The sequence below is a fragment of the Maylandia zebra genome, linkage group LG20, assembly GCF_041146795.1.
Source record: "Maylandia zebra isolate NMK-2024a linkage group LG20, Mzebra_GT3a, whole genome shotgun sequence".
NCBI classification, from domain to species: Eukaryota; Metazoa; Chordata; class Actinopteri; order Cichliformes; family Cichlidae; genus Maylandia; species Maylandia zebra.
This window is the reverse complement of record NC_135186.1, coordinates 7,295,211-7,319,208: the sequence shown is the minus strand read 5'-3', so window position 1 is coordinate 7,319,208 and position 23,998 is coordinate 7,295,211. Positions and strand designations below refer to the sequence as shown.

At 38.8% G+C, this 23,998-nt stretch overlaps 1 protein-coding gene across 8 annotated transcripts in view; it reads right to left on the bottom strand.

The window, feature by feature from the left end:
* Positions 1 to 23,998, bottom strand: part of ubr4 (ubiquitin protein ligase E3 component n-recognin 4) — a 56,755-nt gene that overhangs the window by 20,438 nt on the left and 12,319 nt on the right. For 3 of the 8 annotated variants that reach the window (XM_023152315.2, XM_023152316.2, XM_023152318.2), the window contains 45 exons: positions 23,054 to 23,241; positions 22,785 to 22,941; positions 22,531 to 22,616; positions 22,221 to 22,390; positions 21,660 to 21,939; positions 21,237 to 21,369; positions 21,061 to 21,140; positions 19,704 to 19,832; positions 18,950 to 19,132; positions 18,621 to 18,743; positions 18,296 to 18,525; positions 17,447 to 17,565; positions 17,246 to 17,343; positions 16,958 to 17,115; positions 16,645 to 16,851; positions 16,373 to 16,474; positions 16,193 to 16,293; positions 15,679 to 16,066; positions 15,126 to 15,189; positions 14,383 to 14,574; positions 14,166 to 14,236; positions 11,838 to 12,030; positions 10,930 to 11,163; positions 10,638 to 10,808; positions 10,321 to 10,503; positions 9,815 to 9,973; positions 9,551 to 9,703; positions 9,152 to 9,379; positions 8,174 to 8,331; positions 7,898 to 8,072; positions 7,484 to 7,685; positions 6,994 to 7,157; positions 6,373 to 6,589; positions 5,955 to 6,171; positions 3,981 to 4,013; positions 3,648 to 3,711; positions 3,392 to 3,526; positions 3,087 to 3,261; positions 2,740 to 2,871; positions 2,408 to 2,529; positions 2,067 to 2,178; positions 1,771 to 1,901; positions 949 to 1,126; positions 428 to 532; positions 1 to 13 (listed from right to left, as the gene is read on the bottom strand). The exon at positions 1 to 13 is cut by the window's left edge and continues 125 nt beyond it. In XM_023152315.2, the coding sequence (XP_023008083.1) occupies positions 1 to 13; positions 428 to 532; positions 949 to 1,126; positions 1,771 to 1,901; positions 2,067 to 2,178; positions 2,408 to 2,529; positions 2,740 to 2,871; positions 3,087 to 3,261; positions 3,392 to 3,526; positions 3,648 to 3,711; positions 3,981 to 4,013; positions 5,955 to 6,171; positions 6,373 to 6,589; positions 6,994 to 7,157; positions 7,484 to 7,685; positions 7,898 to 8,072; positions 8,174 to 8,331; positions 9,152 to 9,379; positions 9,551 to 9,703; positions 9,815 to 9,973; positions 10,321 to 10,503; positions 10,638 to 10,808; positions 10,930 to 11,163; positions 11,838 to 12,030; positions 14,166 to 14,236; positions 14,383 to 14,574; positions 15,126 to 15,189; positions 15,679 to 16,066; positions 16,193 to 16,293; positions 16,373 to 16,474; positions 16,645 to 16,851; positions 16,958 to 17,115; positions 17,246 to 17,343; positions 17,447 to 17,565; positions 18,296 to 18,525; positions 18,621 to 18,743; positions 18,950 to 19,132; positions 19,704 to 19,832; positions 21,061 to 21,140; positions 21,237 to 21,369; positions 21,660 to 21,939; positions 22,221 to 22,390; positions 22,531 to 22,616; positions 22,785 to 22,941; positions 23,054 to 23,241 (6,913 nt within the window). The remainder of the gene's footprint in view (positions 14 to 427; positions 533 to 948; positions 1,127 to 1,770; positions 1,902 to 2,066; positions 2,179 to 2,407; positions 2,530 to 2,739; positions 2,872 to 3,086; positions 3,262 to 3,391; positions 3,527 to 3,647; positions 3,712 to 3,980; positions 4,014 to 5,954; positions 6,172 to 6,372; positions 6,590 to 6,993; positions 7,158 to 7,483; positions 7,686 to 7,897; positions 8,073 to 8,173; positions 8,332 to 9,151; positions 9,380 to 9,550; positions 9,704 to 9,814; positions 9,974 to 10,320; positions 10,504 to 10,637; positions 10,809 to 10,929; positions 11,164 to 11,837; positions 12,031 to 14,165; positions 14,237 to 14,382; positions 14,575 to 15,125; positions 15,190 to 15,678; positions 16,067 to 16,192; positions 16,294 to 16,372; positions 16,475 to 16,644; positions 16,852 to 16,957; positions 17,116 to 17,245; positions 17,344 to 17,446; positions 17,566 to 18,295; positions 18,526 to 18,620; positions 18,744 to 18,949; positions 19,133 to 19,703; positions 19,833 to 21,060; positions 21,141 to 21,236; positions 21,370 to 21,659; positions 21,940 to 22,220; positions 22,391 to 22,530; positions 22,617 to 22,784; positions 22,942 to 23,053; positions 23,242 to 23,998) is intronic. The other 5 variants (XM_023152319.2, XM_012919886.3, XM_023152317.2 and 2 more) reach the window with 4 other exon arrangements.

The window sequence follows — 23,998 nt, the reverse complement described above, 5'->3', positions numbered from 1 at the left end:
TCTGATGCCGGGGCTGAAATCATAGCAATAGCTGTAACAGTAAATACACCGCGGTCATCTGGCCAGGATACATGATCTTAGTTTATACTTGTGCACCAACAATGCAAAGAGCATGCAGTACAATCAAAAATAAGTGCTACCGAACCCATTGTGACCAGTGTGGCATTAAATTATAGGGGTTAATTTGACATTGGCCAGCTTACAGATATGAGCAGTACAACTACATGCTGTATCACTGATGAGCTTATGAGCTTCAAGTTAGAATAAAATTATTTAATGATAATAATTTCCTTTTATTTAATTTAAAAATAAAAAGTTATTTTATTTTTGGAACTTTAAAAAAAAGGTTTGTTTAACTGACTTGCAACAGTGACTTTGCAAGCATTAAAAACTAGCTTCCGGTTGAGCGTGAAGATGGTCTTATTACCTGATGCAGTGGTGTCTGACAGGGTGCCAGCATCAAGTGAAGAGGAGCTTGGGGCCTGGCCAGACAGGCCTAGACTCTGAAGCCCAAGAGCACTGCTGCTACTGCCTAAAAATGTCAAAAATTGTGTTTAAGGACGGACTTCTAGGAGTGCCCAAACTTCCATTAAAATGTGTCAGGGTGAAACATTAAGTTTTGCAGATCAGAACAATTCAAATAACGTAATCTGGGGGGGGGGGGAAGAAAAAAAAAATTGTATTTTGTTGAATAACTTATGAGGGTTTAAATCACTCTGAAGGGTGGCAACTGATATAGACACACACACATACACACACACACCAAAAAAGCTTCGAAACAATTATGTAAAAGAAAAATTGTAAGGCTCTATGAATTTCAAGGTTTAAAGAAATTTAGAATAGTTTCAGCATAGACAGGAAAGACTAATGCTGAGTAGGACTAGTAATAAGTCACAGTCACACTAGTCACAAAATTATTACTTTATTTAGGATTTTCTGGTCACTTACCCTGTTGATCCTGCTGCAGGCTTAGAGCAATTGCCAACTCTACCATGGTTTCATCATCTGCATCAGGAGGTATGTCAAGCATGGGGGGGAAACCTTCAGCTCCAGCAAGCAGAGCCTCGAGGGGAGATGGATTTCCATTGTTGACATTTTCTGCTGTCTCCAGGACCATAGACTCGGACTGTGAAGCACAAAAACAGGCATGTTTTACCAAATTTTAACAACCATATGTAATTTATAGATAACTAAGATTTAAATTTGAAGATGGTCATACAAGCCAAAGAAAGGAATATAAGTGGCTTTTAAAAATGTTACTCCAGTGTATATTTATTGTCTATGTAGTGTGAGCTCAGAAAAACAATTTAGTCATAATATAAATGAACAGAAGTGAATTACAAACTTTTTGACATCGTCAGAGCTAGTTAGTTACTTTAAATATATCTTTGCGATGTTACAACATTATACTCTGCATCCAGAATAATTCAGGAACAGGAAGATCATTTATACTTTTGCGATGAGTGTCTCTAAACAGTCTAAAAAAAATGCTAGTCCAATGTCAGAAACAGCCTACAGCAGGGGTGTCCAACTCCAGGCTTCAAGGGCCGGTGTTCTGCAAGTTTTAGATCTCACTCTGGGTCAACACACTTGAATCATGATTAGTTCATTACCAGGTCTCTAGAGAACTTCAAGACATGTTGAGGAGGTAATTTAGCCATTTAAAACAGCTGTATTGGATCAAGGACACTTCTAAAACCTTCAGGACACTGTCCCTCGAGGCCTGGAGTTGGACACCCCTGGCCTACAGACTGCTGCTCTTTGTCTCACCACCATCTCAAAGTCGCCATGGTCCACTTCATTTTGTTCTTGGCTCTCCTGTCGACCCTCTTCTCCACCAGTCAACACTGATGACTGCATTTTGTCATCTGCATCGTCGTCGTCATCATCATCCTTGTCTCCTGATAAAGGAGATCAACCGCAAACATTTAGAGGATCCCTAAAGCCTTGTTAAAATGATAACTAATATGAGAAATCATATTTAATATTGCCCCCAAAAAACTATCAAATATTCATGTACATCTAGTAACATTCAATTAATACTTTGAATTAATTAATAAACATACCCATAGGTGTGTTGGAACGTGGGGGAGATGGAAGGGTCACATGGCGTCGCTTGTTTCTTGGTCTAAGCACTCTGATCAGAGCCTGCTTGCAAGAAAAGCTGACAGCAGTGTCCTGTGAATTGTTAAATATAGACTGGTTACCTCATGACTTTGACAGTGATCCATGCAAGAGCTCCTTCTAATTGCCTAAAATCTTTAATATAGGCATGCTGCTTATTATCACCCTTGTAAAGCCATGTAAAAAAAATCTACTGACAAGGTACAAACTACAGTAGTTAAAATGCTGTTCAAGGAGAAGAAGATAAATAAAAATGACTGATCAATAAAACTGATATACTTACAGGACACAGTAACATCTGCATGTAGATTTTGGAGGCTACATTGACGTAATCCAGCTCACATGTGCAGTATGCATGGATGATGTCTACCAAGGCATTTACTGTTGCTTCCACATGAGTTAGACCTTAAATTTAAAATAAATAACTCATTTCCAGACTAGGGTTTCAGAATAGAAGACAAATGTACTCGTGCTGTTGGGCACTACAATACGTGTAAATTGTTTACATAAGATTTAAGTGAATCAACATTACTCACAACACATATGTATAAATGCATATACATTTAACAATAAATGTTCTTGCAAAATGTTGGGGACCCACAGGGTAGAACTTACCAGGCAAGCAAGCAGGAGCAAGAAAGGCATTCTTTGGTTTTAGGGCATGAAGTTTCCAGAAGTTATTCATCAGTTGTGCAATAAAATTACAGTTCTCACTATCCACATGCTTTTGTCCATCCTCTGTCACCTCTGAGTTAGTAAGAGAAGAACACCAGTAAGTGTGAGAATTATAAGTCAGTTAACTTCCAAGCTGTTTCATTGTAAGTGAAAAGTAAAAAGTATCTTTTTCTGACTTTGACTCCAAATGACAAAAATCAAGTTTATTTGTTATATGCTCACACAAGAATACATATAAAACATTCTATTCTATGCCAACATTCTTCATAACAAGAAAAGCTTCTTACCCGAGTCATGGTGCAATGATTTTGTTTCTGTGAAATGCACCAAGTTGTTGGGTCTCATGATCGCAATGGAGCGGGCAGTGATTACAAGTCTTTGGAAGACATCAGGGTCTAGCTCTTTCCCTTCCCGGCTGCAACTATTCAGACACTGCACAGCATTGCTCAGCAAGGACTGGTCCTGAGGAGAACAGAGGGAGGGATAGTGGTTCGCGAGAGTATTAAGGTGTTTGGCTGTTAATGAAAATCAATACAACATTTTTCAGATTATAATGAGCTAAACATTGTATGAATTTGGCCTCTTTTATTACCTTGTGATTGTGGTAGGCAGTACGGCTTGTGTGCAGACTGGCAAGAAGCCCCTTTGTCTGCTGCTGCACACCTACAGGTGTTGGCATCGACAGAAGTAAAGTTGCCAACTCCAGTGCTGCAGCCTTGTTTTTCTCCTATAGAGTTGACATGAATTAAAAATGCATCCTGAACACAAGCATGTAGATAACAGGGATTCATTTATACAGAATTATGCTTTTAAAAGTCAATAAAAAAATAAAGTCTTCACAGGTTTACCTTTTCACTGGATGAACCAACTGCAAAACAGCTTTCCAAAGCTTCAAGGGAGCTGACCACCAACCTGAAATCGAGAAAGAACATCAATTCTGCATCTCCTGTGAATTATTCTTTAAATAACCAATCATACAGGGGGAAAAAGCACTATTATTCTGCTGCTACTCTAAACGCCAAACAAAATTGAGTGCAAGAATAAATGTCAGGGGAAAAATGTTTCTGTTGCTGCACAGGTGTGGAAATGGTGCATGGCATGTTCGGTTGCAGGCAAAGACAAACAAGCTGGCACACATGCACAAAACCATACAAACAAGCAGAGAAAAGGCAGTTACTAACCGGTCCAATGTTGATAAGGACTCAGTTTCACAACTTTTTATTGTAATTTTGGGAGCAAAAGAAAAAGAACAAAAATAAGTGTGAGGATCACGGAAAGAAACAAGTGGAAATAAATGATTCAGTTGAACAAAAGACACATGCAAGAAAAGATGATCACAAGAGCCATGCACTAAAACACACTAAAGAGAGCTCACTGCTACTGCTCAAATTTCAGGATTGTGTCCAACAACCCATACTACACAGCTGTATTCAATACATGCTTATAAAATGTAGTACGAGTTAAAATAATTTTTAAAAAAACATCACATCTATGGTAACATATGTATTGCGCTTTTCACAAAATATACATCTTCACACAAAACTGAGGAAATGTAGATAAAACAATGTTTTAGAAAACATTTTGTTGTCAAGTGAATGGACCAAAAAACAGTTATGATGAAACACTGAACCCAACAAATCTACCGAGAGGCTTTATATAAAGGTACTAGAGATGGACCGATCCGATATTACGTATCGGTATCAGTCCGATACTGACCTAAATTACTGAATCGGATATTGGAGAAAAATAAAAAATGTAATCCGATCCATTAAATATCACGAAAGCATCTCACAAAACTTGCAACACGCCGTAACTCGCCTCAGAATGTTAGCACGTCGGAGCAGTATGCATCACGTGATAGAGCGGCTGTGACATGCAGGACCTGTCGGTGGTCTGGATAGCATGTGGAGCTTCGCTAGCAACCCGGCATTTCATCTCCGACAAAGTTATCCCCGAGAGAAGTAAAGCAAGTGTGTAAGTCCATCTCTGAATGTAAAGCATTCCTGCATTAAGCTTAACAAGCGACTGCCTCTTCTTGCTGCTACTTCAATCATGAAACTGCTTAATGATCAGCTGGTTGGCTTTTCTGTCGCGAGTACATCTCTCTTGTTTGTTTTTGGCCCACTTTGCACCAGAAAGAGGAAACCAGCGGCTGAACAACAGCAGCACGTTTAAGCTTGATAAGCTGTTGTTAGAATTTATTTAATATTACTTTCTACTCGAGGATCTTTTTCTACGTAGCTGACGGCTGGTAACTGTGCAGGGGCGGATCTAGCAAAGTTTAGCCAGGGGGGCCGATAGGGCATTAACAGGGAAAAGGGGGCACAAAGACATACTTTTCTTTCTTATTCTCATTTAAAATGTCTAGCTTTTAATAAATAATTATCTGACACCCAAAGTTTTAATTTGATGTAAAATGAATAGAAGTCAATTACTGTATATAGTAACTATTAAGTCTAATATATATACCCTAGTAAGCTATAGTACTTTTTCCTTTGGGAAGGTACCATCTGTGCAGTCTGCAATTTTGTTGAAGAAAGATGTTGAATCTATTTAATATTTCTTGAAAAATAATTCATTTCTGTGCATTTTTTTTCACACTGCATCAAATTAAGGTTGATTACGTCGATTAAGCATCATGAGGTGGAGGGTGGTTCCCTATTTTTTATTTATTTATTTTTGTTGCTGGGAGTTGGAACCCTATTAGTAAGGTTGCTTAATATTTACGCTAAGCACTCTTTAAAATACCAGAATAGGGAGGATGGTGTAGGTTTGAGTTTATTAGATTGATCAGTATTGCTGAACTATGAAATATTTTTTTTTGCATACAGGTATAACAGAATAGCTTTAGTGTAGTTGTTGTTTTAAACTTGAGTATGAACTTATACAAAATGCAGCAAGATATTTAAAAAAACAGTTTTGTTGATTAAAAAACACTATATCGGATTCATATCGGTATCGGCAGATATCCAAATTTATGATATCGGTATCGGACATAAAAAAGTGGTATCGTGCCATCTCTAAAAGGTACTTAATAGATGATGGTCAACTTGCTCATCAGTTCATTAGGAGTGGTTTATTCAACCCTGGGGATAAAAAATGAATGCCAACAACTTGGGTTGACCTTTTCGCAGCCCAAATTGAAAAGCTCATACCTCTCTAATACAGTGCCATTAGTTGTTGTTGGGGTGGCTATGTCTCCATCAGAGGTCCCATTGCCCTGGTTGAGGCTGGGACTGCAGACATTGTTAACTGAGGCAGATGAGAAGTCTTCTGGTGGATCCTCAGGCCAGCCAAACTGCTCCTTGGTTTTTCCATAGATCTTAATTGAATCAAGCATGGTGACTCCAGCTGGGTCAACAGATGCTCCAACTTAAAAATTAGCAAGACAGTGTATTAGAAGATCTATCTAAACAGACTGAAGCATATGACCATATGACCAAATAATATGAACAGGTCAGCGCAAATTATTTAAACACGTGTATTGGAATATCAATACAGGCAACAAGAAAAACCATTAAGTAGTAAAAAAAAAAAAAAAAACGTATAACCACTGCACAGTCTTGATCTTACTAAATATAGACAGCTTCTTGTCAGCCTGCAGGGCCTCCTCTCTCGTGAAGGGGAAGTCAAACCAGCGAGCTCTTGTCAGATTTATCTGCATGGTGCGTCCAAAGACCTCCACATAAGAAGGAGCCCTTTCAATGGCCTGGGTGCCCACCTGAACCCGCATACCTGTCATCACCATTGAACTGTTGTTGTTTACTGCCTCTACAGTGAACCCTCCAGGCTAGGATGAAGGAAAAGAGAAAGGAAAGCAAAAAGAAACATGACATTTGTTATTTTACATCTTTTTTTCTTGACTACAGCTGAAAAACATGTTTAGAATAGGTGTCTTCACTGTTTTTATTTAAAGCAGGGTCACTTGGATTTAGACTGGACATATACTAATGTACTCTGGTATAGTAAACTGCACAAATGTAGATGGCAAAGACAGCAAAGTCTCAACACAAGTGATGGCAGATAACATTAAACTACATTTACATAAAATTTAATTAACAAAGATCCCTCTGCTGCACCATGGTTATCAACTCAAGCACTGCTGACGCAGCAATAACCTGCATTACAAGAGAGAAGCAGAGCAATGTTTTTACACCTTTTCTAACACAGAACATTAAGGTACAATGCCTCTACCTTTGTGTTGGCCACATACATCCCTGTGGAGTTGAGCCTGTGTTTGATCTGCTGTCCGTTGTAGACCTGCAGCAAGTCATTACCCCCAAACTCCACCTCTGTCAGTTGCTGGTTGTGTTCAAAGAAATCCACTGGGAATGTCACCTGACTGGAAGTCCGGGTGGCTTAAAGTAAAATCATTACATTCAAATTAGCTCCCCAAAATTTTAGATTAGTTGCTTTTATTATTGTGTATGTCTGGCTACATGGAGAATGAACACAAGAAACATGATCTGAAAATGTGAATGAATTACACTTTGAATTTTAAGAAAAATTTAAAATAAGCAAACTTAAATCAGAAAACATACGGGCATTTATGGAAAAGGTTACAAATCTGTGTCATCAGTAACATATCAGCAAATATTAAGTAAGCAATAAACAGGTTAGTACAAGCTGTTCATTCATCATACATAACTGGCATTTACAAAATAACCCTTGTCCACAAACTTACTGGCAGCAGCGGCCTTGCGCTTGCGGACTGGCTTCATGATGCTTATGCCACAGCTGGGCTGCAATGAGGGCTGGAGCCAGTAGGAGGTGTTGTCCACATTTGCCATGTAGATTCGCAAGCTGCCATCCTCACATAGAAGAATCATGGTAGTGCGCTGCTGCTCATTACTGGCAGTGTGTCGGATAGCTACCATATCTTGAATCTGACAGAAACCGACAAATAAATGTTAACCTTAGAAAACAGTAAAATTAGGTAAACTCATGGGAAATAACTTTGCTTAGTAAACAAGACAACCGGAAAAGCTTTGTGTTTATACAGTTCTGTACTCCAAAATGGAATTTCCTTTTTTTCCTCCAATTACTGTTTTCATGGTATCCTAACCAGTTTCATGTCACAATAGTAAATGGTATTTACCTTAGCTTTGGCTGGCAGGGTTTTAATCTCTTGGATGAGGAAGGTGTCAGGTTTGACCATGATAACCAGAGGTATGCCTGTTGTCTGTTGCACACAGCACACAAGGCCTGGATGGTTCATGACCTCAGACCACTGGCACAGTGCAGGAGACATCTTACTGCTGCCACCATTGGAGCTTTAAAGACAAAATGGGAAAAAAAATATTTCTGTTCATAATTTTCTTTTCTAGTTACGATTATATTTGATAGGGTTTTACAGACTATTTTATTGTGTTACCCTTTCACATTGATGGCAAAGAGCCTCTGCACATCAGTTGTGCTGCGGCTCACTGTGGCAGCGAATGACTTCCCCTGGCTGTAGCTGAAGAAAAGCATCTGAAGGACATGGGAGTAATAGACAGAAACACCACCGCCAGCTACCTGTCCATTGCTATCCTGTGTTTACAAAGAAAGAATTTACCTCAAAACTGCTTTCTTTAATGTAGTTTCAAAAACACCTGAACACTGAATAAAGGTATGATGTACACATCAACCAAACATTCCCCCAAAAGAAATGAGAGCTGGAAAGTATGACAGAAATACTGTAGACCAGGGGTGTCAAACTCATTTTACATCGTGGGCCACATGCAGCCCACTTTGACTTTAAGCAGGCCGGACCAGTGAAACTCCCCTTTTTAGAATAGAATAGAATAGCCTTTATTGTCATTGTACAGAGTACAACGAAATTGGTCAGTGTAAAGAAGTTACAAAATTAGCCTGTAGTTAGCCTTTAATTAGCCTTTAATTAGCCTGTAGCCCCCACCCCTGATAATTCTATAGCAGAAAGTGAAAAACAGAAACATTTCTATTTTTCACAAAGTTACAGAGGTTTTATTAGAGACATAGCTAAGCATTTTTTGTACTCTGGCATGATTTGGCACACCACTAAACTTGCTGCTTTTGGAACTTCTGCCCCCTTTTCCTTTTTTCACATAATGGTCTGATCGCAGTCTGTCTTTGCATGTGATTAGCAGCATGGTGTGCCCATCAAAATAAAGTCCCACCCCTGCTTGCATGGATTCTCAGCAGGGCTGAAGATTTAGCTCCCCCATGCTGACGAGCCATTAATAACTGACGTATGAAAATACCTTGCAGGCCAGATATAATTGTATTGTGGGCCGAATGTGGCCCGAAGGTCGTACATTTGACACCCCTGTTGGAGACCATTAAGACAGCAACCTTGTCACAACATCAACTCATGTCAAATCCTAGTTACCTTCAAGTCTTCGTGGGTTATCTCCAATACATTTGTAACATAAAAAGGGCCATGCTGAGCACTGCTAGATTCATCCATGACCTGGGTGTACATGTAACCTGCTGATGACATGATGACAATAATGTTCTTCCCCTCTTCATTGAAAAGGAATGTAGCATCACGAATCTTGGAACTTGGGAGCAGGAAATAGTACATTGGACTCAGGGCATCCACTGACAAGTCATAGATCTGTTTTCCAAAGGGAACAAGCATTAAAAGGCAGTATTAAGCAATCTTTTGTTTTCCTAGGGCAGAAAGGTATATGTATAGTATCTATGGTTGTTTTCATAAAGAAATTGCAGAAACAAAATCAATTATGTTGCTTTAAGTGCAAAATATGTTTATTATTTTAATATATACCTTGACAAAGTCAGCAGTGATGATGGCAAGTTCAGTCTGTGAGCCTGGTAACCAGATAGCTTTGATGATAAAGTTGCCAGTGGCCAGTTGTGGATGCAACACCAGGTGGTCAGACACAGAACCTGTGCTGCTGAAAGTTAGTACATGGCAGTCCTGGGAAGAGATGAAAGGAAAAAAAACAAGATAGTTAAATTTAACAAATTCCTACAGCAACTGTTCTTTTGACTCTACAAGTTGTTTTACAAGAAGCAGCTCGTTTCTGACCTTAAGGCCACACACAGCCAGGTAGTCTTCATTACAGGGATTTCCTGTAAGACTAAGGACAGTGAATGGGACTGGGGCTGAAGCCAAACGGGTCAGTGTCAACTTCCTTTTGCTTGAGTCAGCTTGTTTCAGGAGAGTAGACAGCTGAAGGACTGTTATCTGCCAGATAGGAAATGGAGAAAAAGTCAGGTTGAGACATTTTAACAGTGAAAACACAGATTTCCCTATCTGTTCTTATTTCATAGTTTGCAAAGTATCTTGATAACATACCAAACAACTTAAAGAAAACTTAAAGAAAAAAGTCAAAGAGAAAAAACACAAAAACATAATAACATAGAAAGAGGAATGTTTTTTATTCTATTATTCATTTGAGTGTAGATTTTTTTCCTTGTCATGATGCTCCGTTTCACAGGCAAGTCTGAATCAATAACAATGCATATATTTTAAATAAGAATTCAATGAAAGCCCTTCTAATTGGACAAAGGAACTTAAATTGTTTAGTTTACCTTCCCCTTTTCATGGCTGACTGCCAGGTGCTGACGCCGTCCATGGGGGGAAGACAGAACACACATGGCAACACGGCGCAGGACATGTGCACTGATGAGCTGGCGTATAGTTTGCCCCTGGTCACCGCTGTAGTTCATTCGCACATTCTCAAAAGCTCCTTCCTGGGAGCCAAGTGTGGGGACCTGAAGGGAAAAAGTAGCCGTTAACAATGAAATGCAGCAGGTAAATAATAGAATTCTATTTTAATTAAGTTTTAATAACTTATCAATGAATTAAGTGTTTTACTGGAACAGGCAATCTATTTGGGTCATGATACCATTAACTGGTCCGTCATCTCCACAATTTTGTCCTGAGTATGCAGTTCATTGAGGGCTTGCTGTGCCCGGCTGCTGCTTCCCACTGCTGATGCTTGCTGGAAGTTGGTCTGGATAGCTTCCATGAGAAACATGAGCATTTCCAGTATGACTGCAGCAGTAGATGACCCCATCTAGCATGATAAAAGAGGGGCAAAAACATAAGTCTCACAACATCTTTTCACATAAAAAAGAAGAACTCTTAACGGTTTTAGGAGATGACAGATAAAAATAAATTAATATGTTCTCTCTAACCACTTGTGCTAGCAGCTCTTCTTGACAGCCTTCAATGCTCTTGCACACGCTGCTCTTCTTAGGTCTGTCTTCATCACTGGATTTGCCATCACAGATGGTGACCTTGCCCTTGTCAGACGGTGAGGAATTTTGGTGGCGAATAGCACTCTCAGGAATACGCAGCTCACTCTGGAAAGCTGAAGACTCTTTAAGAGTAGAGCCCATGCCGCTGCTGGGACTGCGTTTGACCAGGGCCTGTGAATGATGCAACACACAAAGTAAGAAGTGGAGAAAGTTGATATTAATATAAATGTATACTTAAATGATTCTTTATGCTCCCCTTTATGCATTGTAAATGTCAACCGATAATACATATAAGTGCAGAAGTGGAACAAACATTTATAAAAAAGTGAACCAAACTGTTATGAGCAAATGTTATCACAACACTGATAGTGAGGAAAACATCGCACTAACAAAACAAAACAAAAAAGCTAAAAGCCTATCGTACTTATTACGTCGTAAACTAAAGGTAAGATGTAATTGATGGCTTGCTCATCACATGCACATAAAAAAATAAAAAAAATTTGTTAAAGTCCGTGTAAAGTGGTTACAAACATGTTTGTCACATCATAAAAAATATTTTATAAACCACACAGATAAAAAATATTATACGACACCTACAAAATTCAGTAAAAGATGGTTCAAAGACTTTTATATTTATACAAAGTAAACCTTGAATTATCTCTTTACACGGACTTTAAGATTAACTAGGGAAGCTGACCTGTTCAGTACACAAAAAGTTGACAAAAAGACATTCCTAACATGATTTTGCTCATTTTCTGGCCAAATGTGTGGGCTAGCTATAACCCTAATCAAATGAAATGACTGGATGGAGGTCAATGGGGGAATGACTTGCAAGCTAAAGTTACCGCTGTTGTTCTCTTCCCATGATGACCTGAGGTATTCGGTCTCACCTGGCAGCTGCCATCCTCTTTGGCACCGCAGTCACAGAAGAAAGAGCCATATTTGGCATAGGAGATCTCATGGTCTTTGTGACAGACCTTGGCGCACACTGTGCACACACCTACCCCATCCACCATCTTACAGGTGTGACAGTGGTACCTGCAGAATGAAAAGTATAGGCAATACTATATATAGCATGGCACATCACATCATGTGAGAAACTAAAGAATGACACTGTATTTCTCCATGTCTAAATGGATATATCACAAGAGAAGGCTATTTGATCATGCTACCACCTAAATATTCCCAGATAAATTAATTAAAAATTACTCATATTCCAGAGCTAACCAAGGAGATTATTTTCCAGAAGATTAACTCAGCTCAGACAAGCTTTAAATATGTTGCTGCCCGGTTAGATTTACACACCACAGAGGCTCTAGATGAATTAAGGCATTTTTAACCTTTTATAGCTGCCCTCTGTATCCTTAAATATTCACAGCAAGTCAAAAAACAAATAAAAATTCACATAGAAAATATTACATGTTGCTAACACAGTGTTACTTTTTCCAGGTACATAACACTAATTACATTACAAATGTTACAAATGTATGCAATTTTGTGTTCCATCGTAATTCAGCAGTGTGGAGTCCTCCCGTTTCCACAGATTCGAGAAACACCATCAGCTTTTCTGATTCATAAAGGCAATCTACTAAATATATGAGTTTCTGTTTTTTGTTTATTCTTAGTAAAAAATGAATAATAACAAATGAAATAATCAAACGTGTACTGTATGACAAATCCATTTTTAGGTGTAATGCGGATGTATTTGGAACCAAAGGCTGCACTTAAGATTAGAGCTGGGCGATAGAACGATAACGATATGTATCGCGATATAACTTTTACTCGATAGAGAAATTAAGCTATCGCGATAGACCTCGCCGCTCTTGTCCTCTTTTATAAAAAAAAAAAAAAAAAGGTCAGCCAATCCAAATTAAGTAGCGCAGAGCCGAACCAATCACAGCCGCAGCGTCACGTCGCGTGACTTGTTACGTACAGCACAAGTGCCAAGCCGCACGTGTGTTTGTTTGGGAAGCAGCCAGTGGGTAATGGAGCCAGCACGTAATGGAGGAAATGAGTGTGCCGACTAGAAAAATCAACCGAGCGTGACCGAAGAGAAAACAGATGATGGTTCCAATGCCGGAGAAATTGTCGAACGGAAGAGCCAAAGAAGTTCCGTAGTGTGAAGGTATTTCGGCTATTTCAAGTCTGACAAAAAACAGAGTAGCATGCACTGTAAATTGTGCCGAAAGCAAGTCTGGAAATACAATAAACTGGTGCATGCGTCACACTGTGCGCCACGTTATTGTTTCGGTGAAATGAATTTCTACAATACTGTTACTGTTAATTCTACTCTCTGCAGTGTTTAAATGCTTACATACACACACAGTTACTGTCCCTCCACACATACGACTCGGTTCTGCTTCTATGCCCCAGCTTTGTTTACTTTTTCCCACCGAGGCTTCTAGACTTCTGATTGGCCAACATTTCTGCACGGTTAGGAATCTAGCGCCACCTGCTGCTTTGGCATGTTCATAGCAGCGTTTTCCTTCATTTCTGCCTTTACGTGTGGACGGGATTATTTTTTTAAAACGAAAACGGAAAATCTCCGTTTTCAAAAATACCCGTGTACGTGTGGACGTAGCCTCAGTCTCTGACTGGAAGCGCTAATTCGTCATTCGGCTTTTGTCAGACTAAAGTAACTGTTAAAACTGTTTGAAAAGCTAAGCTATACAACAAGGAGAGATTGAGAATTTCCTTTTAGTTCTCAGTTTATTTGATATTGACAAAAGTTAGTCAGTTTTGTCTGATCTTCTGTAAAACAAACTAAGATTTATTTTTAGAATTAATATTTTGTTTCTAAGTGGAATTGACAATTTAGTTTGTTTCGTTTGTTCTATTTTGAAACTTAAACGCTTTAGCGGCTGCCTTTTGTGTAGTTTGCAATATTTGCCTTTATTTATCTGAAAAAGTCTCATGTTCCTTAAGTACATCTACCCTGTTGAACTTATTATGGGAAATAAATATTTAAATAAAAACAAGCTGCTGATTATTTCACATTTTACTTGTGAGCAACGGCACATTTAAATCTTACAAATATAGTTATTTGGCTTATATCGTGATAGATATCGTTATCGCCTGAAATGAAAAAAACATATCGTGATATGAAAAAATCTCATATCGCCCAGCTCTACTTAAGATTAGAACAAAATCACAATAAACAAACTTTTCTTTACCAGTGCTGGTTCATGAATTCCTTCTGAGTGATGGTAAAAGTGCAAAGTTTGTTGCAAAGTGAGTCTTCATCCTGTCAAACAATGACATACATGTTAAAAAGGATTGTTTCATATAGCAAACTGACAGAGATAAAAGCTAAGCCCAAAAACAGCACTGATGTATGTCTGTAAGTCCATACACACAGAGACAGACGAGAATAAAAGAACAACTTCTTACAGAGTCCTCTGCCTGGGAATCATCCTCCTCTACTACAAGTTCCTCCACCCAGTCTGAGTCTACTTCCATGGCCTTTTCCTCTCCCTCCATCAGCACTGCTGAGTTGCCTTGACCGCTGCTTTGACGCAAAGCGTTCATCACATCAGCTAGATAGGAGATGATGTGACATGAGCATTCCAGCATGCTGGCATGCTGAAATCAAAGAAGAAGTGCATATCAGTTGATATTTAGATATGTTAATATCTGAACTGCAGGGGACACATTTTGGGCCATTTTTCAAAATGTAATATATCACAGAAAAATACTTTGGCAAATTGGTACTTTTACAGTGTTTTCCTTTAATTGCCTAAAGCCAGTTTCATTATCATTCATTCTGATTGTCCAATATGGGGTATGAGAAGCACACAGACAACCAGAGGACATGATGTACAACTATGTGGTAGTAAATTCATAATCAAATCAGAATAGTATGATTTACACTTGATTTTAACCTTGAAGAGATTTTACATTTTCTTAATATAAAATGTAACAAAGAAGGACATCCTTTCTTTTTCCACAGAGAAAGTCCACAGATTGCAATACACTCCCAAAACAAAGAATACGTAAGGTCTTTAACCTTTAGAGAGGTGACGATATTATTCTCAAATAACAAGGCTGATCATAGGTCTACAACAAGTGTGGCATAATTAAAATCTCATTCTGTGGAAATGTCCAAAATTCACTTCAGTGTGTGAAAAACCCACCTTTCCATGAGACAAGTTTGTGCTCACTTTTTCCACGACATTCTTCTGTGTTAAATACTTTTTGCTGCAAAACAAAAAATAAGCTTTTAGGTCACAAGTTCTCCATTTAAATTTCTACCTAGATTTATACTCCCACACTGAATCTACAGAGAGCTTTCACTATAACATGTAATAACACAGCCAAAATGCTACTTGAGGCTCAGATTTCTGTGCTACTGAGCTAAATTTATTTGAATACTCCTACCAATGGAAATTGAACATCAGATTTAAGCTTAAATAATTAAAAAGAAATACAGTTACAAAAAGAAGATGACATTGCAATCAGCAGGAAAACCAATCAGACATGTGGAGATGTGTACATAAAGCCACACCCTAGGGTGTAGCTGCTGTCATAGCTGCTGGATAGATTCGTAGCAGAAGTATAAATTGAGCTTAAACCAAGCATTTTTTCCTAGCGAGTTTGGCTGTAGCAACTATATAATTCCACCCTTTAGATTTCTTTAGTGATGCGACTGAAACTTAGATCTCCATGCCTGTAAAATTCATTTCTTACCATCTAGTCAGCCAGTCTATAGCTGCCCTGTGCAGCTGGAGGTGGCCTGCACCCTGTCCCGCACTGGCAAGTGTGGCCATGATGACCATGAGCTCAGGAAAACCTGTTCCATCACCATTGGCCAGCATGTCTGTTGCCATGGGAATAAGTGTGCTGAGGAGTACAGTGCACACTCCTTCGCCCACCTGGCTATTGTCACGCACAATATGAGTGGTTAGCAGCTGCAGAAGCTGTCTGTTTTCTTGCACAATTTCCAGTTGTTCTGAGTCCTTTGGTGGGGTAGCAGTCATACGTGTCAGCCAGGACTGCAGACGAGAGGGCTCCACACAGGCCAGCTGGGCCAAAGAGCCACACAGGCCTAACAGGCTTGGGTTTGGGTTCTTCTCCGCTGGAGAAAAATGCATGATGAAACTTAGAGGGATCTACTCCAGCTTTAGCTCAAAGAGCTCTGCCTTGGAAAGCTTGAATATAACCAAACTTGGACAGTATAGTTTTAAAATTATTACAGACTTACTGAGCTGGAAAAGCTTGGTGAAGAATTTCAGCACTCTGTTACAAAACTTTGGAGACAGGTTTTCATTGGCCGTTGCCATCATAATTTGGACAAGCTCACCACTGAAAAAGAAGAAACCCAAAATATGTGAGGTGACTGAATGAATGAGAAGCCAGATTGTGTCATCAGCAGAGACAATACCTGAATGAAAAGAATTCTTCCATTGCCTTTCGGACCTGACTGCTTTCAAGTTGTTTTTCAAGGTACTGAAGGCATTCCTCAAGGATGGACTCATCCAAACCACTAAGTAATATTAAAAAAAAAAAAAAAATGGGATAGATAAATGTTGAAGAGCAGCCCACAAAACAAACAAACAAACAAAAAAAAAGCATAAAAAGTAATGTTTTGATTGAATTTTAATATTTAACATGGTTCATTAAAGGTTAATGAAATCTGATACATATTAAAAATACCTGTTGGGATCTGAGTGATTGGCAATAATGTTGTAACATCCGGTCACCAAACGCTCGTAGATGCGGGCTAGAAAGGCCTCAGACTCTGATGGGCCAAGGATGCGCTCCAGTGAAGTGGTGCTGATCTCAGCTACACTCTCCGTGCTGCTCTCCAAGAGCAGAGGCAGCAGGGTGCTCACAACCTGTGAGGGGTTCAGCTCCTCAGTACTGAAGAGACAATAATGCAGCATTATTCACAAGACAATAACAGGTTTTTCGTGAGTAAAAACTATGCATGCAAAAGAGTTTATCAGTAGACGTTTTTTTAACTTACACAATGAGGTCTCCAATCAGGCGAACCAGTGAGAGAAGGATGTGTTTAAGAGAAGAGGCCAGAGGCAAGGACTGACAACTCAGTGTGCCCAGGTGAGCTGCTTGGATGGCACTGATGTAGCTCTCTGATGGAATGGTATCATTTGCAAATGCATTGCGCTGAAAAGATACCACCAGTTTTGTTATTTATGGTGTGGGAAAATACAGGCAAAAGCCAAGTCTTCAATGTTTTTTAAAATTATGCCATGTGTAACAAATGTTTTAATAATTTCCAACTTTAACCACATACCCATGAGCCAATGTTGGGAAATTCAGTGGTGTGGACACCATTCCAAGACTCACAAACTGTCTGCACAGCTGTTGGCAAGTTCTGCATAATATTATGACCTGTAGAAATTTAAAGTCTTGTTAGACCACTGCATAAAAGCTATTAAAGTAATCATATTCACTGCATTGTAAAATATTATTTTTCAGTATTTCATTTGGATACCAAGTATGTTGGCCTTGCATCGGGTGGAACCTATGGCCAGAACTGCAGCATAACCTTGGAGCTTGGCATCGGTCAGTTTGTTCTCCCCTTCCTCTGGGATGTTCATTAATAGGTAAGATCTGTTCAAGACAAGTTTCGTTTAATGATTAGATCAGGATGAGTTGTCATAAAGAACATCATCCACAAGTCTTATTTCTTAGACATGAAGTAGGCTACATTCCAAATCTAAACAAATAATTAGAAAAACTATCAAAGGATTTAGAAATATTTAAAAACATGTTATGATATATAAATTAAAGAAGGAATATTTAAGGTTCCTTAAGTTGTATTCCTTAAATTGAAGCACACATGCATTCTGAAGGTAACGGAGGGGTTTTGTTTTTTGGGTTTTTTTTTTACTAAAGCTTTCACTAAAACTAAACTTTAAAAACAGCTTACATTAGCAATTACAGTCAATTCTAAATAAATTCAACATTTAAATATCCACATGCCAGTGGTGTTAGAATACTGATAAACTGTAAAAGATATATAAAGTAACAGATATATGGATACTAGAATTATGTAGCGTGCATGTAGTAGATGTGTGCTTTGCAAAATGTTGGCTTTGACGAATATGGTGGAATTAAAAATAATAATAATAATAATAATAATAATAGTAATAATTTAAATGTAACTTAAGTCACCAAAGCTATGACCTCTGGATTTTGTCAATATTTTGAGTATCTGTAACCAAAGAACTGGCCATGTGATTGGCCACATGATCATGTGATCTATCAAGCATTTCAATCACATTATTGCATTCCAGTCTACTAGATATAACAAGAGCTTATAACAACATTACCCTCTCACCTTGTGAAAGCTGAGTAAATGTCAGTGAGCTGTAGTGTGGCAGGCAGCAGATTTTTTGCGATCTCAGAGGATTTGTGGGTGTCAGCCTCAATGGCAACCTTGGACAAATGCTCATCTAAAGAAACCTGAATTTTAGAGATGACTGCATCCAGCGTATAGATGGCTTGTAGAGAGGGCAACTGATGAAGTGGTAGGATGACATGTGGGTCTACACTTGAGAATGTGGAAATCTGCAACAAAATAAAGTTGTCAGGAGGTGTCAATTGATTTCAAAACTCTGAACACCACCAACACAAGTTACTAATGTATCTGTCGTAACCATTACCTGTCTGGCAATGTACTCTTCTGCTAGCTCCACATCGTATTTCACAGTGCTGCATTTAGCAGCAGTCACTTCAACCAGAGAAGCAGCTTGGTCTGTTTTCATTCCTTGCTTTACCAAGTGTTCCTGTGAGTGATGACACACAAAAAACACCCATCAAAGACTTGAAATTGCAGAAATAATACAAAATATAAATTTTTCTGAAAAAGCAAACAATTTCCAGACCCCCCCCCCCTATGAATTAATCAAGTACATTATTCTAAGGTTTGACCAACAACAACAAACCCATCACACTGATAATACATTTGTAGGACTTTCAAGCATCAACTGACCTTGATCCAGTTTACATACGTAGCTACGCGGAGACGTGATGACCATCGCAGTGTGTGTAGGATGTCGCTCTCACTGGGGTCACTGCAGCCAGTCTTTAGCTGCTCCATGAAGCCTTTGGAAGGTGGTAAAACGCCAAGGATCCTCCACAGTATCAGGAAGTAGTACTGAAGGGAGCAGGCCTCCTGTATGGGGCCCAACAGTTTGCTGCCATTAAGCTAGTATCATTATGTATACAAGTCTCTAATGTTTCAGAAACTGAAGCTTAGCTCTTCAAATTACTTACACAACATATAGCAGTTTAGAATAACATTTATTGTAGGTCCTGCCTTACTGCAGTGATGATATTAACTTTGTTTTTGGCCAATATTGTTAGCATGTGTTTATCATTTTTTTTTGTCTCTAGAATTGCAGATAAACATTTCCAATGTGGCTTATTCTTGTTTATTTTGTTTTATTCTTATTGGTCTATTTTCAAAAATGTAATATGCATTTTCCTCTATCACCTGAACCAACTAAACCAGTCACTGAAGTCAACAGTAGCAGTGAACAATTAGAAAAAGGACTGCATCATTATAGAAAGGGTTTTTATATCACGTTTCTGTTTGCAGATCAATTTCTAAGTTAACCAGAAAGACGCACCAAAACACAAGCCCTGCAGCACGTGGGTGTTTAATGCTTTTTAGATAAACCACTAAAGCCATATGCTCAGTGGGCTTATTTCAGCTGTTCTATTTCTTCATTTGGTGCTCTCACCATAGGAGTGATGGACTTGTTCTCTTGTCTTCTTGCTGTGTCAAACTGAGAGCCTGCAGCCAGGAGTGAGATGAGCCATATATACAGCTCATCATATTTCACTGCTCCATTAAAAAGCTTTGGAAAGACCTATGAGGACATGTTTAACAGTTAGGCATGGCAATAATTTTAATATTGTGATAAAATATTGTGATTAAAAACAGAAATACTGGTATTTACTAGGGGTGCAACGATACACAAAATTCACGGTTCGGTTCGATACTTTGGTGTCACGGTTCGATGTTTTTTCGATGCAAAAGATGTTCATGCCTTTTTAATTTGTCATTTATTAAAATTATAAATATATATTTTAACTCAAAAGTACAGTTTTTAAATTTACTGTTGCAGAAACAACAAAATAATTAAAAAAGAAATCTATCTGATCAAGAAATCACTCATCTTTGGAAATGAGAGTTTATTACAGAGAAATGGCTCTTTCCAAAATAAAAGCTATACTATACGCTTCTTCTGGGCTATATTCTCAGCAGCATATTAAACATATCAGGTCCCCATAAGGAGAATCATGTGCTAACGGCTGTCTAAATGACTCGGGTAAAGTTTGTAGCATGCGTGCTTGTTGTTTTTGTCTGCTTCCACTTGTCTTTGCACTAGGATGATGTCGGCGCAAATGTGCAGTCAAATTCATTGTGTTCCCACTAGTGCTGTCAGCGTTAATCTCGTTAAAATGACATTAACGCCATAACGCGGCAAATCTCCATTAATGAGTTACCGCGGATCGCCCCGTGTGTGGGGCTGGATGGCGTCAACACGTTAACGAGCTAACGCACGCACTAGTTCCCACCAATGTAATTGAGCATTGCGTGGCACATCCGACATACTGTTTTACTTTTGTCCATGACGCGCTTACCATCAGGGTCATACTTCACATGAAAACCAAACTAGTTCCAAACGCCAGATCTGAATGAGGGTGGGGGAGGTTAAAATTCGGCTAGCGTTGAGGCAGTTGCCATGTTGCAACGAGCTTAGCTGTCTTGCTAGCTTGCGCTGTGCTCAGCGGATCTGCGCTCGACAGTGCAGCCTAGGAGGAGTAGTCGAACGCAGATTCACTGAGTTCTCAACACAGACAGCATCGTCAGAAGAAAAGTTGATAAAATAAAGAAAAAATTTTGTATTGTTCGATACATATGCGTACTGAACCGAAAGCACTGTATCGAACGGTTCAATACCGATACGAGTATTGTTGCACCCCTAGTATTTATATACAAAAAAATAAAATAAAAAGCATGTTTTAAGACACATTTAAACTGTATTGTCAAAAATTCATTTAAGACCACATAAAACAGAGTCCATGCCTCACCTTGCTATCTAGTCTGCTGATATCATCTTCAGACACCTCAGGAGACAGAACGCAGTAGAACTTGGGCTGGACATTGGAATCTAAAACAGTTGCATTTAATCAAAGATAAAATTCAATTTTCATATACTACAAACAGATTAAACTGAAATTTAGTTAAAAAAAATATTTGGGTTTACCTGTCGAACAGTGTTTAGCCCAGTTCTCCTCCACCTCTTTGAATCCATAGTAAAGTGGGATGTTGCTGCGTTTTCCACCTTCCTGAACAGAACTTGCCCCAGTAGATGGTGGGGTAAGAAGGTTGTACTGCACCTATTTATAGCACACAGAGTAAACACTGTTATTGAGTCCCAAACACAATACTGTGTTATTAGAATGTTTAGCAAAAATTTACTAGGTATAGGACTTGGTATGTTTTATACTAAACTAGCCTTATATTACAATCATAATGACATCTTTATGTTACTCTGAACCCAGATTAATGCACTTGCAGGACGATATTTTACCTAATGAATGGAAATCAAATAACAAAGAAAAGAAAAAAGAAAAAGCTTTATTGTTCAATTTACCATATAAATAACAATTTGAAAGAAAGCATTAACCTGTTCAAAAAGATATAAAGGAGCCTTGGAGTAGTGGCGCAGCAGGTAGTCAAAAACCAGCAACAGGCGGGCCAAATTGAGGGGCACAGCTTTCAGCTGGGAGTCTCTGCTCTGTGCCACCTCTGTAATAGCCTGTGTGACTAAGGTGAGGACTGATCGACGACCACGCTCTGACAGATTGTGGAAAAGGAGCAGCAGCAGCTGGAGGTGTTCCACATTAAGGTCATCTTCGCCATGAATAGAACCCTGGATGGCGTGTTGCTTTAAGGTTCCCAAAAATCTGAGAAAGTACAGGCAGCAAAAAGGAAAAAAATTCCAGATTAAAGAGAAATGTATGGAAGACTAAGCTAGACTACAACTGTGATGTTTTTGCAAACAATAATTCCATTGTTATTGACTACAATATTGGATATTTATACAAGTCGCCCCCACCAAGCCACCACCATTTTTTTTCATAAATGCCAACAACCATACTATCTAAGTTCGATTGCAGCGTCAAGGCATTTAAACAATTTGATCATAATAATAAATATTCAGATAAGAAAAACTGAATTTTTCTACCTTTCCCAAACTTTCATACACTCAGGAACATCCGGTTCTCCCTGCAGAGTAGCTTTGTGCTGCCATATGAGGAGAAGTCTGGAGAGCACTGATAATGATTGAGGGTGAATGTACAGAGGCCATGGACCCTCCGAAAAGGGTGCAACACCTAATTGCTGTAAAAGGGTGCTCTGCAAATAGTTAAGAGAAACAATATGAGAATTGAGATAATAAAAAAAAAAAATCAATTTTAAGTTTGTTGTAGAAAGTAGTTGTTAAAAGATTTTTTCATATAGTGGCAAAGAAACGAAAGCAAAGCAAAACCTCTTACCTGCAATGCTGGGGAGGGAAGATCTGAGGTCACTAGGGTGTGGTTGAAGTGATACAGTGCTAAAGAAAAGACTTCATCTGAAGACCCTGTGGGGTAAAAGAAACAACAACGCATAACTATAGATGTTCACTGTTGTCAAAATACTCAAGTCTGCAGGGCTGCAAAGCAAATTATTATGAATTTAGGTAAATATTCTTATATTTGAATAACTGCAATTTTTTTTGTTTGTTTTGGGTTTTTTTTGTTAAGCATACCTTTGATATCCTTGTCCACATCTTTGATGATACTGGCAAGCGTAGCCATGTGTTGTTCTGTGAGAGACACACTCAGGTAGTTACGGATAAAGTTGTTTCTGGATTTTAGCATCGAGGTGGTGATGAAATTCAGAATACTGGATGCTAAGCTGAGGAACTGCAGAAACAAAGATTTGAGATGATACAATGTCATAAGCCCTATTAAAAAAGAAAAAAAAGAAGAAGTATTGTATGCATTGTAACAGCAACAATCTATATGTTGTCTTCACCAGTTCGGGATCTTTACGGCCAGCTAAAATGTTGCCGTTCTCGCTTGGATTTTGCTTGCTGGGGCTCTTCAGTCTGGGAGAAGTCTCCAAAGGTGGTGGAGGGGGAGGGGGTGGAGGAGCCACTTTGTCCTTGCTTGGTGAAATTGTCTCTTCAAACCAAAGCCCCAGGATAGGTTCACTGTCATCATCTGTAAAGAATAGTTAATTATTTACATAAACATCTTGAGGTAAAATGCTCACACATTCATGAAAGTATTTGTGATGTAGCAGTGGTGTCACCAATAAAAGGAAAACAAAGCTTCACAATAGTTCATGGCAACTACACTCACTGGACACTGGCCATCAGTTACCATTTGTTTAAACAAACTTCAACCGCTCACACGGTAGAACTTAAAACGCATTTCAGTATTACCCCGAGGTTGACTGCTTTAGGTTAACTTGAGTAACACCATCCTCTCCCCATGGCCAATTTGCTAGTGTGCTCGCAGTGTATTTATTGACCATTTGGTCCTTTTGTGGTGGTATAATGGCCTTCTTTTAACCACACTATGAGCCCCTGTGTACTTGGAATTGTCATGATCTTAAAAATATGCTGCCTGACAACAATGTCATGTTGTTTGCCAGTTGCTTTAAAACAAACAAACAAAACATTACTACCCTGCAAAGAAGCAGTAAAACGTGTAGCCAGGCATGAAAATGTTATGTGGAATTATATGATGCCATGTCAATATGGACTAAAATTTTTAGCAAGTTGCTGTTTCCATGTCACAAACAATGAGGAAATTTTCAACTTATTACTAGCAAGACGTAACTAATAAAGTGGCCAGTGAGTGTACAACACAGTGAAGGTGGTGAACAAGATCCAAAGACTGCAGTAAGAAGCAAACAATAACCAGTTCCCTCTTGATGAATATCTACATAAGGATGTTACACAATTTATCTTCA